The sequence below is a fragment of the Hetaerina americana genome, unplaced genomic scaffold, assembly GCF_022747635.1.
Source record: "Hetaerina americana unplaced genomic scaffold, ioHetAmer1.1.p SCAF_121, whole genome shotgun sequence".
Lineage (NCBI taxonomy): Eukaryota > Metazoa > Arthropoda > Insecta > Odonata > Calopterygidae > Hetaerina > Hetaerina americana.
The window spans coordinates 370001-387500 of record NW_027286304.1 but is presented as its reverse complement, the minus strand read 5'-3'; the positions used below and the strand labels follow the sequence as shown (position 1 = coordinate 387500).

Sequence of the window (17500 nt, the reverse complement as noted above, 5' to 3'; positions counted from 1 at the left end):
GAGGGACACCCAAAAGTAACGGGAATTAGCTGCGGTGGGGAGTTAGAGTGGGGGCAGCCTTTGTTCGGCCAGTCATACGTCAGGCTCATGCCTCTTACATCAGTATGCACAGCACCGTTGCTGTAACTGGATCGGTCCGTCCATGAGAGCTGTTTCAGTGAGACAACTTTCTTCATTTCGGCGGAAAACGTGATGGCGAATTATCAAGAGCAACGGACAGCGGTGAAATTTTGTTTCCCGTTGGGTAAATCAGCCACGGAAACTATTGTAATGATCAAGACTACTTATGGGGAAGCTGCCGTTAGCAAAACCAGAGTCTGCGAGTGCTTTACACATTTAAAAAATGGTGAAATGTCAACTGAAATTGCCAACCCAGTTCAGGCCACCCTTCAACCAGTCTTGTCTTTTTTCCAAACAATCCTTGTATCTTAACAGGTTTACTTTCAAACAAAAAATACAACGTCGAACTCTGCTTCCATCAATGATGTGTGCACACCCAAAATCTCCGCTAAAAAGATGAAAAACAGCCCAAAACTAATGTCACAACTTCATTGGCAATCTCCCTGACAGATAACCCACGGTTCGCATGCACTCAATCATTCACAATGCTGACGTGAGCACCATTTCTTTAAGTCTACGCTTGTCTACTTCTCGGTTCTACATCGGTCCAGTGGTTTGCCCAGAGTAGAAGCGTCTGTACCAACAAATACACCGTAGATTCACTACCGAATGCCTTTTTTAATCATTGTAATATTTCATAAACGCACTTTTCCTGAGGTTAAATCACACAATATTCAATGGAAACGCTCCGAAATGGAATTTGCCAACCCCGTTCAGGCCACCCTTCCTAACATCAAGAACTGACGAAAACGTTCACCAAAATCAATGCCCTCAATCGTGAAGACCATCGCAGAACCATTGATCAACTCTGTGAGATGTCTGGAGTGTCATGGAGCTCAACTCAGTAGATTCTATTCTGAAGATTTGCATATGAAAAGGGTTGCAGCCAAATTCGTCCCTCGCCATCTCGCTAACGAGCAAAGGGAAAGTGAAGTCCAGGCATGTTTTGAGCTTCCAAATCAGCTCGAAGAGGACCCTGATTTTATTTCCAAGGTGATTACTGGTGATGAATCATGTTGCTATGGATATAATCCTGAAACAAAGCAGCAATCAAGCCAAAGGAAGACAGCTGGCTCTCCTCGTCCAAAAAATGCTCGCCAAGTGAAATCAAAAATCAAGACAAAGCTAATTTGTTTCTTCGATTGCAGAGGTATTGTATGCTCGGCGTTCCTTCCCCCGGGGTCAAACTGTTCACCAGAAGTTTTACCTGGAGGTTTTGAATAGATTGAGTGTGAGTATCCCGAAGAAAAGAGCAGATCTTTGGCACAGAGGCAACTGGTTCTTCCATCATGACAACGCGCTGGCTCATACCACCCTCTCCGTGATGCAGTTCTTGACAATAAACGGCACGACATCAATTGTCCACCCTTCCTACTCATGGGATTAAAAGCTCCCTGTGACTTCTTTTTGTTCCCCAGACTCAAAAGGGACATGAAAGGAAAGATTCTGTGACTTCTTTTTGTTCCCCATACTTAAGAAGGGACATGTAAGGAAAGCGTCCCGTGACTTCTTTTTGTTCCCCAGACTTAAATGGGACATGAAAGGAAAGCGTCCTGTGACTTCTTTTCGTTCCCCATACTCTAAAGGGACATGAAAGGAAAGCGTCCTGTGACTTCTTTTCATTCCCCATACTCAAAAGGGACAGAAAAGGAAAGTGTCCTGTGACTTCTTTTCGTTCCCCAGACTCAAGAGGGACATCAAAGGAAAGCATCCTGTGACTTCTTTTCGTTCCCCAGACTCAAGAGGGACATGAAAGGAAAGCGTCCTGTGACTTCTTTTCGTTCCCCAGACTCAAAAGGGACATGAAAGGCAAGCTTCCTGTGACTTTTTTTTCATTCCCCAGACTCAAAGGGACATGAAAGGAAAGCGTCCTGTGACTTCTTTTCGTTCCCCAGACTCACGAGGGACATCAAAGGAAAGCATCCTGTGACTTCTTTTCATTCCCCAGACTCAAAAGGGACAGAAAAGGAAAGTGTCCTGTGACTTCTTTTCGTTCCCCAGACTCAAGAGGGACATGAAAGGAAAGCGTCCTGTGACTTCTTTTTCATTCCCCAGACTCAAAGGGACATGAAAGGAAAGCGTCCTGTGACTTCTTCTCGTTCCCCAGACTCAAGAGGGACATCAAAGGAAAGCATCCTGTGACTTCTTTTCGTTCCCCAGACTCAAAAGGGACATGAAAGGATAGCGTCCTGTGACTTCTTTTCATTCCCAAGACTCAAAAAAGAGACATCAAAGGAAAGCATCCTGAGACTTCTTTTCGTTCCCCAGACTCAAAAAGGGACATGAAAGGAAAGCTTCCTGTGACTTCTATTTCTTTCCCATACTCAAAAAAAGGGACATGAAAGGAAAGCTTCCTGTGACTTCTTTTCGTTCTCCAGACTAAAAAGAGACATGAAAGGAAAGCATTTTGACACTGTGGAGGATGAGGTAAAACAAAAATCGCTAGAAGCCCTAAAAGGACATCCCATTAAATGAATTTCAGAAATGTTTTGAACAACGGAAGCAGTGTTTGGAGAAGTGCGTTGTGGTCATTGGGGAATACTTCAGAGGTGAACTTAATTTAATGTAAATATATTGAGAAATAAAGAATCTATAACAACATTCAAGTTATTTTTGGGTCCCCCCATCGTACACGAGGGTAAGTCGATAAACAACTAGCAGAACTGAATGGAGGCAATAACATTTAAAGTGAATTTCTGAAATTTGGAAAGGACTTCTCATCTTTTTTTGAACAGATCTTGTATCCACCATGTCTATTAAGACACTCATTTAATCTCCGCACCACAATAGCCGAGAGAAGTCTTTTGTTTGTCATTTGAGCCAAAGAGTGACCTCTACAGAGACCCAAAATATTTATTTAGCGGCCCAAACAGATGAGAGCAACTGGGAGCAAAGTTGGGACTCAAAACGCTAGATTTTGCACAAAGCTTTCCCAATGAAATGTTTGTAATAGTTCTCCTCCGCTCCCCTTGTGTACGCCTGCGACTCATTATCTGATATACCCCTTAATTATTATTATTAAAACACTTACAGCTAATTACTTACCTTGGGAAAACGTTCCTTGTAAAGCGTATTCATCATAACAATTTCTTTATCGATGACAGGAGACCGAATCGGGCAACTGAAAAGTCACAAAGAGAGACATATCATTCATATCCTAACGTCCATTCAGTACTTCATTGCAACAATTACTCAATGCAACAATTACTCACGATCTGTCCCGGGGAAAGCACACACGAGAAATATGAGGTCGTGCTGATAATAAATCGGGATTTGTACAAAGAGTACTGGGTATACGCAACGAAAAAGGGAAGGAACGATGCTTACTCTTGCCCTGAGTCAGGCCCCACCTAGAGTATATTATGCTGCCAGTATGTATGGGATCCTCAAGAGATAAATTTGATTTCAGCATTAGATCAAGTTCAGCGGAGGGGAGAGGTGGGTTTGTCACAAAAATTGTTATGACCAAAGCAGTAGAGTAACTACTTTGCTAGGAAATTTAGGCTGGAATTCCCTTTACACAGCAACGTTTACAATATAGATTAAACTTATTAAAAACATTTAGAAATTGGGTCCTTTTCCGACATCAAGGACATAATTTGAACCCCAATGTATTACGGGCGGAGGGACCGCTAATATAAGAATTAAGAGATAGACTACAAGACTAACAGGTATAAATGGTCATTGCTTCCAAGAACAATAAGAGACCAGAATGCTTCTAATCGAAATCCCCCAGGAGCCGGCTCGACATAATAATAAGTATTAACCTAATTACAAGGTAGCGACTGCGCATGGTTATACGATTATATATATATATTTTTTTTGCAGGTTCCCCTTACCTTTCCCCATCCATTTGAAAAACCCTAACCCCCTCATCCCTTACCCTTTCCTCCTGGTGCTGCACCCCCTGCCACACACCTTTTTGGTGGCTCACAGCGTATTGATTGGAGCATTGGAACAATGGAGCATTTAAAAACACTTCCTTCATAATTGAGTAGCTTCAGACGTGATGCGATGGGAGTCGAACATAATTAATAACTGACCGTAGCACTTTTCCACTTGATAAAATTTTAATTTCACGACTGGGTTTCAATGTATTGCATCATTTTGTTGTCTGATGATATAATACAACAAAACCCGGTCGTAAAATAAAATTTTATCAGGTGGAAAAGTGCTATGATCAGTTATTCATTCTTTCATAATGTTTACGCATTGAACCGCAAGGAATAGCATCAGTTTCTCTTCACACATCAGTTGATAAACTACGGCAAACACACTTTTATACAACTACACTTAATTTGCAAGGATTCATGTGGGTGCTATTCATTTATTCAGCATTTTATTACCGTATTTTCCCATCAATAATGCACAGATTATCTCTACACATTATGCAAAATGAATATTGAAAAAATCCGAACACTTACACACCTCTGTACACAATTTAAAGAAGAGTCTGGCCAAAATAAATTAATCTGGAAGCATGCCTTTCTAACTGCATTCTATTCTACACAGATCTGCAACTTCTACAGTTATTTCAACTCATAAATCCATGAGAAAATGAAGATACATATAATTTCTACACTTCATTTATTCTAATAGATAGTAATACTATATTCTAATGCATAGTACTTCACCTACACGGATAGTAGGTTGTATTATATACACGTACGCATTAATATAGGATAGGTAGATCATTCAAATCCAAGAAATTCATTACCTGAATCACAATTAATTGAATTAAGTGCATTCATGTTAAGTCTCTTCAGGCACATCACAGAGTTAACTCTCCAAAGTCCACTCTTCCTAATCCTCGGTATCCTTACTGTAGACACAGCCACAAGCAATTATGATATCATGAATACATTGGTTGTTTCCATCCATTAGTGTATGGATTTATTATTAGGTAATCTAACAGTTAAGTAAGGTTTTTGGATGGACACAGCTACCAAATAAATATTTTGTGACTCCTAGCTAAACACAAAATCCAACAACATACTCTACATCAGGTCCCTCTTAATCTCTTCAGTACTTCCTTCCTCCCTTCATCCCCTATCTAAGACTTCCCTATCCTGTTCCTTCCCTTTCCTCGTTTGCCTAACATTCTCCTCTCTATCACAGTCTTCTTCAACATCCCACTATTGCCAATCAATACCCCCTTCATCCACTTTTCCTGCCTCCTCCTTAGTAATATCTCCCAACAAACCCCTCTCTTCGCCCACCATACCAAGTACTTCCTCATTTGTTTTCCTTCTTTCGGTCCATTTCACCTTCTCCATTCTTCTCCACACACCCACATTTCAAAAGCCTTCAATCTACGTCTATCCTCCTGCTTCAATGACCACGTTTCCATAGCCGTACATAGCTACGCTCCATGTCAAAGTTTTTACGAGTCTTTTCTTAACATCCTTACTCAACGTCCCCATCATCAACTCCCTCCTCCTTGTGAAAGCCTCTTTGCCTAGCCTTGCCTAGCACAATTCTTCTCCTTACGTCCCTACTACTTTGACCATGTTGGTCCAAAACACTTCCGAGACACGTAAACTGTTCTACCTGCTCTAGTTTTTGCCCTCCTATTTTAATGTTTAGCTTAGCCTTTTTCTTTCTAGAAAATCGCATAACCTTTGTTTTATTAATACTGATTCTCATCCCATACCATTTGCACTGCATTTCCAATACACTCAGCAAAGCTTGCAACCCCTTGGCTGACTGACAAACTAAAGCTTGGTTTTTGTGCTATCGATAGGGTGAATTCCAAACAATTATATAACACATTTTTTAATTTTTTATTAGCAATTTTAAATGCTTTTCAAAAATTATAATTCTTATCATAGTTTTACATTTAGTTTTGTACATGTCCGGAAGGTCAAACTAATTGTCTGCTCGTTTTTTTTCTGAGTGGTCTTTCCACTATGAAAAGCCATTGAAAGGCTACTAATCTGTGTTCATCTGTAATCTCTTGAATGTGTTATGGTGTGGTGGTGTTGATATATAACTGCTTATTCAGACTCTATTGATACGGTGGAAATGAGAGCACTGCTTTGTAATCATTTTGGTTTCTCTTGCCATCCATCCTATCCAATCATTTGCGCCCTGTGTAATGGAAAACACATTGTCAGTAGTTCTCTGCGAGTTAGAACTTCATTTTTTTCTGCCTTTAGATTCTAAGCACATTGCCGCAGTCTCAAGGAAAGGGGAAAAGTCCCAAAATTTGACTCAGTGAGATCAGCCTTTTTCAACAAAATCGAACTATGCAGAGGCTGACAAAAAAATTTGCAATTCATTGGTTTTTCTTTATTTATTTATAAATTTTTTCTAAATGTCTTTTTGATTCTTTCTTTTATTTAAATATGGTAGTTTTTTTGAAAAATGTTTAAAAAAAATATATTAGTAATGGGTCAAAAAAATTGAAATATTATTGAAAAACAAGAAATATACTACCTTGATCAAAAAGTTCCCGGAATAACCACCGTGTGGCGCTCTCATCGTTCCGATTTGAGTTCTGTTTTTTTTGTTAAATTGGTACATCTGTTGTTGATATTCCCTTTAAATCTTAGTGTCATAACTTGACATTTGCAAAAGTTACGGTCGGTTTTCGGTATGTCCATCAGTGCTTCCTGCGATTTTTCCATTACTTCCTCTCGGCTGCTAAAACGCGTTCCCCGTAATGGTTTTTTAACTCGATTGAACAGAAAGAAGTCACAGGGAGCCAAATCAGGTGAATTAGGTGGCTGTTGGATGGTATTTGTTGCATTTTTCGTCAAAAAATTACGAATAATGATAGCACTGTGCGACGGTGCGTTATCATGGTGCAAAATCCACGAGTTTTCTGCCCACATTTCTGGTCTCTTTCGGCGAATTGCTTCACGCAAACGTCTCATAACGCCCAAATAATACTCTTTGTTTACTGTCTGGCCTTCTGGCAAAAATTCATGATGCACTACACCGTTGTAATCCATGAAAACCGTTAGCATTGCCTTCTTTTTTGACTGAAAACGACATGGTTTTTTTGGTCTCGGCTCATTTGGTGAACGCCATTCACTTGCCTGATGTCTGGATTGCGTGTCGTACTCATAAACCCACGTCTCGTCTCCAGTAATGATCCTTTTGATGAATGTGGGATCGGATTCAGCCTCGCAAATCATGTCTTTTGCGACGTCAACACGGTCTCTTTTTTGCATGAAATTGAGGTCTTTTGGAACCAACTTTGCTGCTACACGACGGAAACCCAAATCATTAACCACAATGTCTTGGGCGGATCCATAGGCAATGTTCAAGTCCTCCGCTATTTCTCTGATGGTTAATTGCGGTTATTGACCAACATTTCTTTTACTTTATCAATTTTTTCACCGACTTTCGATGTCGATGGTCTGCCACTGCGTTCATCATCTTCGATTGACTCACGACCACTTCTGAACCGCTCGTGCCACTGGTAAACGACCGTTTTTTTTAGAGAATCGTTGCCGAAACACTTTTCCAACATTTCCAACGTCCGTGCGCCACTAAATCCGTTTTTTACGCAAAATTTAATACAAGTTCGTTGTTGCAAATTTAAATCCATTTCTGAAATTGTAAAAAATCGCCAACACACACAGAGATAGATGTACTCTTGGCAACGTAACTTTTGCAAATGTCAAGTTATGACACTAAGATTTAAAGGGAATATCAACAACAGATGTACCAATTTAACAAAAAAAACAGAACTCAAATCGGAACGATGGGAGCGCCACACAGTGGTTATTCCGGGAACTTTTTGATCAAGGTAGTATTCTTCAAAATTTATAAAACTGTAATAATTACATTTATATTTCAGATGATGTAAATGTATTACAACATTATTGACTACAATATTTCATTTTAAAATAAAAAACTGCATATGGATAACTAAACAAATAACTTCATAATGTTTTTTTCCTAAGGTGATACATTTTCTTAAATTACCCTTCGTACTTCTCACTAAGTACCCCTGGAAAACCCGACCGCACTAAGAGGGTTAATAAATAGCAATCTGAGACATGTAGAGATTGCGGATTAGCCTCCCATCCCTTCAATCTATTCCTATTTCCTGCAATATACTCATTAGTTATAACTTACAAGTTAAGCACCCATCTCGATTATTTCTTAGTAATAATCAAACCTTTTTAAATAAATACGTTACATGCAACGGCCGAGTTAATATGTGGAAATACCTCAAACTTCGAGATCTGGGTCGGTGGAGAGGCGACCGAGCCCCACTTTCCTCTTCCAAACCCGGATTGCTTTCGTTTGATGAGAAATGCCGTGACAGCAACCGCAATTCCTCAAACGTTGGGATGTTCGGCAGCTGATGGAGTTGCTCCTGGCTGGAACACTGTGACTGCAAAGGGAGGAAATTTATCAAATAGAAACCTTTGGCGGAGCAAAATACGAATTATCCTGTAGGAATTAATAGATTTCAAACCCCCAATTCCACTTGAAGAAGCTGGATAAATAAATAAAAGAGTCATTTAAACAAAAACAAACATTCTTTTACGATTAATAGCTACCCATACCTCCCGATTCCTAGCTTAGAAAACCACACACATGCCATTTAAGTAGAAGGCATTTCACGTGAGGTCCAATGATACGAGGGCGGTTCATTAAGTACCCGTGTTTGACAACAAAGGGCATTCCTGAGAGAAGTTTATGTTATCATCGTGTGCTGCCATCTATCAAACGAGGGGATTGAGATGGCGCGGGGGCTAACGTACTGGCTTCCCACCCAGAGGGCCCAGGTTCAAATCCTGGTGGTGTTGACTATTTTTCAGAGGTATCTCAATCCCTACTTGAGGTGCTTTGTGGAGGGCACTTTGAGAGAGTACGCCGTCCGTCGGAAGGGACGTTAAGCTGCGGACCCCTTGGTGCCTTTCGTTCAGAGTAGGCTAATGCCGACGCCAGGTTTCTCTCCACCCTTCTCTCCATCCTTTCGTGTCCATCCCCTATGGCGCAAATGACCTCAGCTGTCGGTAACCTTCCCTAAATATTACTACTACTCTATCAAACGACGGTGGAACAAATTTTTTGGACGAGTGTAAGACGTGTTTCGTGATTTTCGCTAAATTGAAAAAAGAGCATTATTGTTCGGTGATTCACTTTTTGTTTTGTTTTTGGATGGGAAGAAATGCCGGGAGATGAAAGCAAAGTTGGATGCTGTTGGATGGGGACACTTCACACCATCTATGACCACAGTTAGATATTGGTTCAACGAATTTAAACGTGGGCGAACATCTGTTTTTGATGAGGAGCGACCAGGACGCCAGACGGCAGACGTGGTTACCATTCCGGAAATCATTCGTAAAGTCCACGCCATGATTCCTCGCTGATCGATGAACGAAAGTGTGCGAAGTAGCAGATGCCGTGGTGGGTGTGTCAACCGGAACGGCAATTAATATTTTATTACATGATAAGTTGGCTAAATGACATAATTGTCGGCCCATGATGGGTGCCGCGATTGCTCACGGTGGACAACAAGCTGATCCCGGAGTTGTCACCACCAAACTACATGAACTACGGTATGAATTGCTGTAGCACCCCCCCGTATTCACCCGATCTGGCTGCCTGCGACTTTTTCTTATTCCCTAACATGAAGAAATGGCTCGCGGGAAAAAATTTAAGCTTAAACGATGAGGTTATCGCCGAGAGACAGAGTCGTATTTTGGAGAGAGTTCGACAAATCCTATTTTTTTGGAGGGGTTATAAAAATGGTCTGAACGTTGGGAGAAGTGTATCTTTCTAAAAGGGGACTATGTTGAAAAATGAAAAAAATGTCTTTGAAAAAATGATTTCTTCATTTCTAACACGGGTACTTATTGAACCACCTTCATAGGTTTAAAAAAAAGAACGCCTACTTACTTGAACTATAGTATAAAGTATTAGGAACTTATATTAAAGAATAAATATTTCTGTCATAAACATGTGATAAGATTCAAATCTTCAAATTCCTTATACTTGAACGACTCATATTTAATTAATAAACTGACAAATATCCTAATATTTTATTTACCGAGACTAACAAGAGAAGAACACAAACAATTTCAACCCCGAGGATGGCTAGACCCTGACTTCCACATGGAAAAGGGTGATTCCCATTGGCCGCCAAGAAAGAGCCAATCAGAGAGCTCCCGGCTAGACAGCGTCTCCTATATACAGTGGCCAAATTGCAATGTAGATCACTTCGACCTGAGAATGCCGCCTCCAGGACTGGGGACGGAACAGTTGACCATCCCCTACGCAATGGTAATTCCTGGAAGAGGCATGGATTCAAATACGACAGGGATTTTTACACAGAAGTTCTACCATTTCATTCCCTTAAATAGAGTAACAACCATGAAAGACCTTGGGCGTTTTAACTGATCATAAAATAAAGTACTCCGACCACATAGAGACTGTAAAAATAAAGCAATGTCCCTAATAGGCCTTCTTTACCGTTTCATAACAATTAAAGATCCAATAGCACTCCATTCGTACTTCTGAACAATTGTCCTTCTCATATTATTATCATATTGCTCCCCAATTTGGTCCAACCCATCCCAGGAACTAATCTTAAATTCCCTTGATTTCATCTCTCACTTCTTTGCCAAAATAATCAAACACCGAGTCCCATATTTCTACATTAGATCCTCAAAATACTGTTCTATCTTCTTTATCCATTTCTAGTCTCCAAAGCCGCAGATTTAAACCTGATTTTAAACTCCTCCACAACACCCTACTATTCTACAGTTCTACAGGGTTCGTCCGGAAAATAAGTGTACTGATTTTTTCCCGCCGCTCCGGGCACGCCCAGCACCGCTCTGACTGGCTGCGATTGGAGGGGGGTAGGTTGGCAAGCGACGCTGAAAAAGGCAGTTGGCTCTGAGCTGTGGTGTAGTGAGGAGCTCTGTTAACGCGAACCTCCACGCTCGACCCACGTCACGGAACGCGATGCCGAAGTTTTTGGAGCAGCGTTATTCCATCAAATTTGCGGTGAAGCTTGGGAAATCGTCTACCGAAACTGTCGGTAGATTAACCAGGCTTACGGGGAGTCAGCCATGTCCAGAAACATGATCTTTCGGTGGCACAAGATGTTCGTGGAGGGCAGAGAAGAGGTCGACGACGAACCACGGCCTGGACGCCCATCAACGACACTCACCGACGAAAATGTGCGAAAAGTTCGCGATGTACTGAACTCTGATCGTCGTCTTAGTGTTCGGATGATAGCAGAGCAGTGTAATGAGCCAAAAACAATAGTGCACGAGTCGCCCGCGTCCGGCCAGCGATCAAAAACATCTGGCGGCTGCATCACGACAATGCGCCGTCTCACACCGCGCTTGTCGTGTCGGACTTCTTGGCCAAGCACGGCGTGGCAACGCTGCCGCACCCGCCCTACAGCCCGGACTTGGCACCACCGGACTTCTTTCTGTTCCCGAAGATAAAGAGGAGTTTGAAAGGAACGCGATACGGGACTTTGGACGCCGTCAAAGAGGCCGTGACGACGTGTCTTCGAGAGGTTCCCGATGATGCCTTCGCGGGAGCGTTCCAGGAATGGGAACGCCGCTGGAACAAGTGTATCGACTCACAAGGGTCCTATTTTGAGGAATATTAGCTTAAGATATGTAAAAGTGTAATACATTTTTTTTCCTGAGCTCAGTACACTTATTTTCTGGACGAACCCTGTACTTCCCCCTCACCACACCACAACCGGTTCAACAGATTATTCACTTCTTGGAAAATGACTTGGGTATCCAGATTAACAAAAGAAAGAGTGTGCTAGAACCAACCCAAAAGATCAAATACCTCGGGGTGAATATTAACACTGAAACTTAGGAGCTCTCATTGACCAAGGGCAGGCTACAAAGAGCCAAGTACATTATCAACATTATTAGCGCGGTTTCTATTCTTGGACAGTATCAATCGATGTGTTCACGGATGCAACACCCTTCCAAGCAGCCTGGGTAATCCCCTCCGAAGACATCATGGAAATCTGGGCGTTTGACCACAACATGCCGATCTTGGAAGCCGAGGGATACGCAGCGCTCATGGGGCTATCCCATGCAACACAAATTGTCATGAAGAATTGTAATATTAATATGTTTACTGATAATAAAGCTGCAATGTATTCTATGTTAAAGGGAAAGGGGTGCGATTTTTGCAAACCCCGACCTAAAGATGTTGTATTTATGAATAATAAAAGAACTGGCACAAGTTGTGACCTGGCGGTACATCTCCACCGCTGGTAATCCGGCCGACCGTCTGTCCCGGACCGTCCTTCCTCCCTATGCCAGATCAGCCCCCCATTCGGCGGTCGGATGGATATATAGGAAGGACGAGGTCTGGGATGGCAGTCGACTGGAAATTGTCCTCCTTTGGTGGAGGTGCGCCGTCAGATCTCAGTAGACTTTTGACTGCCCTGAACTGCTCCCTCTCAGTTCTCCCCTCTGCGGGAGAACCTTGTATATCATATTGCTCCCCTAATTTGGTCCACCCCATCCCAGGAACTAATCTTAAAATCCCTCGATTGCATCTCTAACTTCTTTGCCAAAATATTCAAACACAGAGTCCTTACATTTATACATTAGATCCTTAAAATGCTGTTCTGTCTTCTTTATCTATTTCTAGAACACAAAACCCCAGACTTGGGGCTGATTTTAAACTCCTGTACAACACCCTAAACTCGACTATTGACTGCCCTGAACTGCTCTCTCTCTCTCTTCAACTTCAGGATACCAACTCAATCCACCCGCACCCATTCCCTACTCCATCTCTGCTCCTATTCCTAGGATATCTCTCAACAAGAACTATACCTTTATTTCCCCTCTCCTCCCTTCTAAACTCACTCCCCCTCACCCAGTCCATCCTTTTTATATGTCATGCAACGATTTCACCACCAAAGCCAAGATAATCCCCGGAAGCAGCATGGATTGAAAAAGGCGACAGGGATTTCCACACACAAGTTCTACCATTACAACTTAATATCGTCCCCTTGAAATTACAGGGTCAGTTTTGGAGAATGAAAATGCTGGAGTTTACACCTAATTTTTAATCAGAAACTTATCAATTTTCCCTTGACCTAAAGTACAGTACATTCTCTTTCCCTGAAATGAAATAATCTTGAACCTTTCACAGACAAGCATTATAATCGTATGGGCAAACAATACATCTAAATTTATTCCGAATTGAAATGAAATAAGGGTTGTATCGACAGCGGATGCAGCTGGTAGGTACAGTATACACACCTGACATGTTCTGTCATGATTGACCACAGAGCGTGGCTGTAAAACCTGTTCATTCTATGCGCATTCTTGACCAATCCGCACCCACTCCCTGCTCCATCTCAGCTCTTATTCCTAGGATATCTCTCACCAAGCTCTACACCTTTATTTTACCCCTCTTCCCTTCTAAATTCACTCTCCCTCACACCCTCCATCCTTTCTATTGATCATGCAACAATTCCACCACCCAAGCTCCCATCCCACCTCTAAACAAATTAAATTCTTCCCCCTGTCCACTTTCGGTTCTCACTGTTCATTGTTATGCTGTTATTATCTTTTGTCCTATTTCATATTTGTTATATTTATCACTGTAAATTGGCACTACTGCTAGTACTAGTATTTATGGGAGGCGACCGACAGCTGAGGTCATTTGCGCCATAGGGGATGGATGGGGAAAGGATGAAGGGTGGAGAGAAACCCGGTGTCGGCATTAGCCTACTCTGTAAATGAAAGGTGCCAAAGGGTCTGCAGTTTAACGTCCCATCCGACGGACATTGTACTCACTCAAAGTGCCCTCCACAAAGAACCTCAAGTAGGGATCGAGATACCTCTGAAAAATATTCAACACCGCCACTGGGATTTGAACCCGGGCCCTCTGGGTGGGAAGCCAGTACGATAGCCCCCACACCATCTCGATCCCCAGCACTACAGCTGTACGTTAATAATGTTTTAAAATAAATAAATAAAAATAAAACAACTCAGCCATTGTTTAAACTATTATTTTACTCTAAGTCATTGGCAACTTCATCAAAAACATTAAATAATAATGGTTAATGAACAAGGAAATGAAAATGTTTAGAACTCACCGAGACATTTGAACTGCCAGGTGTCGTGCCATATCCAGACGACGGTAGGGACGCAACCGACCATCTCCGGCCATCAACTCTGCATAAACAAACACACCTTCATTTTAGAGTCAAAAAGACTACTCACACAAAATGAGAAAACAGTATATTAATAAATTGTATTAAAGTGTATTTCTCATGAGACAATAATCCACTCAACCATTCACACAGAAGTGGCTAACCTAGCCATTTAACTTAAAAGGTTTGTATATTTAGTATCGGGAAATATTTCATGAAAAATAGTTTATATCACACATTATATGTGTGATATAAACTATTCTGCTAGTTACAAATTGCCACAGTCTCAAGGAAATGGGGAAAAGTCCCAATTTGACTCAGTGAGATCAACCTTTTCAACAAAATCGAACAATGCAGAGGCTGACAAAAAAATTTGCAATTCACTGGTTTTTCTTTATTTATTTATAATATTTTCTACATGTCTTTTTGATTCTTTATAATATTTAAATATCGCAGTTTTATTGAAAAATGTTTGAAAAAAATATTAGTATTGGGTCTAAAAATCTAAATATTATTGCCCAAAAAATATATTCTTCAAATTTATGATACTGTAATAATTACATTTATTTTCCAGATGATGTAAATGTATTACATCATTATCAACTACAATATTTTATTTTAAATTTAAAAAAACTGCATATGGATATGTAAACAAATAATAAACTTTATAATGTCTTTTTTTCCTAAGGTGATACATTTTCTTAAATTACCCTTCCCACTTCTCACTAAGTACCCCTGGAATCCCCGCCGTACTAAGAGGGTTAATATTCCTATAGATCTCGCCTATTTGTGAATTTTCCCTATATTCCCAATAAAATGCAATGAAATGTGATTATTGGGGAAATTGTATCAGTGGGCACAAGATGTGTTGAAGATAGACATTAATAAAGCAAATAAGCAACGATAGTAAACTGAAAAAGCCTCATAACTGAACTCCCTTTAAGGGAGGAAGATTTCCAATGGGGAGAGTGCTTTATTACAAAACAGTGGAAATGAATATATGATGAAGAAGTTGGAGTATATAATAAGAAGAAGGCATAGCCATGCTACGAATTGACAGAGACTACTTTGAAGAAGGAATAACAACAAAATCTAAGATGTAGACTCCAAATTTAAAGGAAAATAAAGTTTTTATGACCTCAGTTCAAGTATTTATTAGACATACAGGTACATCGTGCATTAGGAGATTCAACCTTATTGGCACGGTAATTCAAACAACACTACCACCATCTAAAGAATAAAATGTGCGAAAACTCACCTTTTCGTCGGGGCAAAGGCAAAATGCTGACAAGGTGACGACAATTTGGGGCTGTCAAGTGGGCTTCCTGTGATATAAAATGTTTATTTAAACAATGAATCGGTGGTTAATCATTACAAATATTAAAATCTAATATTAATCACTTTCTGATAGATGCAAAAAAAACAATTGCGGCTGTTGTATATCTCAAATGTAGGGTTTAAATTATTAAAATTTCCATTTGCACCTGTTTGTGCAAATTATTACCAATAAAACTGATTGTTCAAAGCCATAACTTATGATTTTCAATTGATTTTATAATAAATTTGAAACATTATACAAAATTACAATTGTAAAACGTAATTAATTTGCTTTGAAACTTAGAAGAAATACAATTCTTAAATACCTGATCATTATTTCAAAGTTTCCAATCACACAAATTAAAATTTTAAGTGAGAGTTATTTATAATGCTTCGATTTAAACATTCTCCGACTATCCCCACTTTCGTTCCGTCCCCGTTCCAAACATCGTTTATAATTGGCTCTAATTAACTAATCCAGAATATTCCCCATTATTAATCACAAGAAATTAAAAAGGAATTTTTTCAAATTTCATTTTCAATTGAAATTTGATAAAAATGAAATGAATTCATATCAAATCCAGCACATTTTCAACATATATTTTCTGTCCCTCCACCTGTAACTCCACGTCTACACCTGTGACTTCTTTTGAGCTATAACAGTTATATCTGTTATAATAACTATCTGGTACTTGTTTTGAGTTATAAATGTTATATCTGTTACTACAGCTATCCGTTCCAATCTCTATATCAGTTACGTTTTAATGCCGTTACTTGTTACATGTGCTCTCTGTTACTTCTCTACATAATGGGTGCATGGAAAAACACTGGAAACTATTACATAATGGGCACATGGAAACAGGGACCATTTGGTCTCAATTTAAAAATAAAGACGTCTATCTAACTATCTATTACATATATACAAGTTACTAGTATTGAGTTATGAATGCTATATCTGTTAATTACGAATACAATGCATCTTACCACTGTCCTTGGACAGAAAGACACATTGTATTCTTCATTCAAAATACATGAACTTCCAAAAGTTGAGCCGGGAACAATTGATAATTTGTTATATCTGTTAGTAATACTACCCGTTCCACTTTCTATTTCAGTAACAGATTAATGTCGTTATTTATTATATGCGTTCCTTGTCACTCAACATCTCTACCTGTTACTTCGTTTGAGTTACAACTGTTACTAACCGTTCCCATTTCTACATCAGTTGCATTTTAATGGCTTTATTTGTTACATGTCTTCCCCGGTGTGTTCCTCCACAATTCAGTTACTTCAGGTACCCATTTACAATATAGATTTTTTTTTTTTTTTTTTAAAGTAATCTACCGGTTAAGGTAGGTTTTTGGACTGACACAACCACCAAACAAATATTTTATTACTCCTAACAAAACACAAAATCCATCATCCTACTCTATATCAGGTCCCTCTTCATCTCTGAGTACTTTCTTCCTCCCTTCATCCCGTCCAACATCCCTATCCTGTTCCTTCCCTTTCCTCTTTTGCCCAACATTCTACCCTCTATCACAGTCTTCAACATCCCACTGCCGGTCAACACCCCCTTCATCCACTTTTCCTGCCTCCATAGGATTGCTCCCAACAAACCCCTCTCTTCGCCCACCATACCAAGTACTTCCTCATTTGTTTTCTTCTCTGTCCATTTCACCTTCTCCATTCTTCTCCACACCCACATTTCAAAAGCCTCCAGTCTACATCTATCCTCCTGCTTCAATGACCACGTTTCCGCGCCGTACATAGCTACGCTCCATATCAAAGTTTTTACGAGTCTTTTCTTAACATCCTTACTCAAAGTCCCCGTCATCAACTCCCTCCTCCTTGTGAAAGCCTCTTTGCCTAGCGCAATTCTTCTCCTTACGTCCCTACTACTTTGACCGTGTTGGTCCAAAACACTACCGAGATACG

General features: G+C 40.3%; 1 protein-coding gene across 1 annotated transcript in view; it reads right to left on the bottom strand.

The window, feature by feature from the left end:
• The window catches only part of LOC139685932 (microtubule-associated serine/threonine-protein kinase 3-like), a 62978-nt gene that overhangs the window by 35485 nt on the left and 9993 nt on the right, over positions 1-17500 (bottom strand). The window contains exons 5-8 of the mRNA XM_071583068.1: positions 15504-15570; positions 14189-14285; positions 8307-8473; positions 3166-3241 (exon numbers count right to left, since the gene is read on the bottom strand). Of these exons, the coding sequence (XP_071439169.1) occupies positions 3166-3241; positions 8307-8473; positions 14189-14285; positions 15504-15570 (407 nt within the window). The remainder of the gene's footprint in view (positions 1-3165; positions 3242-8306; positions 8474-14188; positions 14286-15503; positions 15571-17500) is intronic.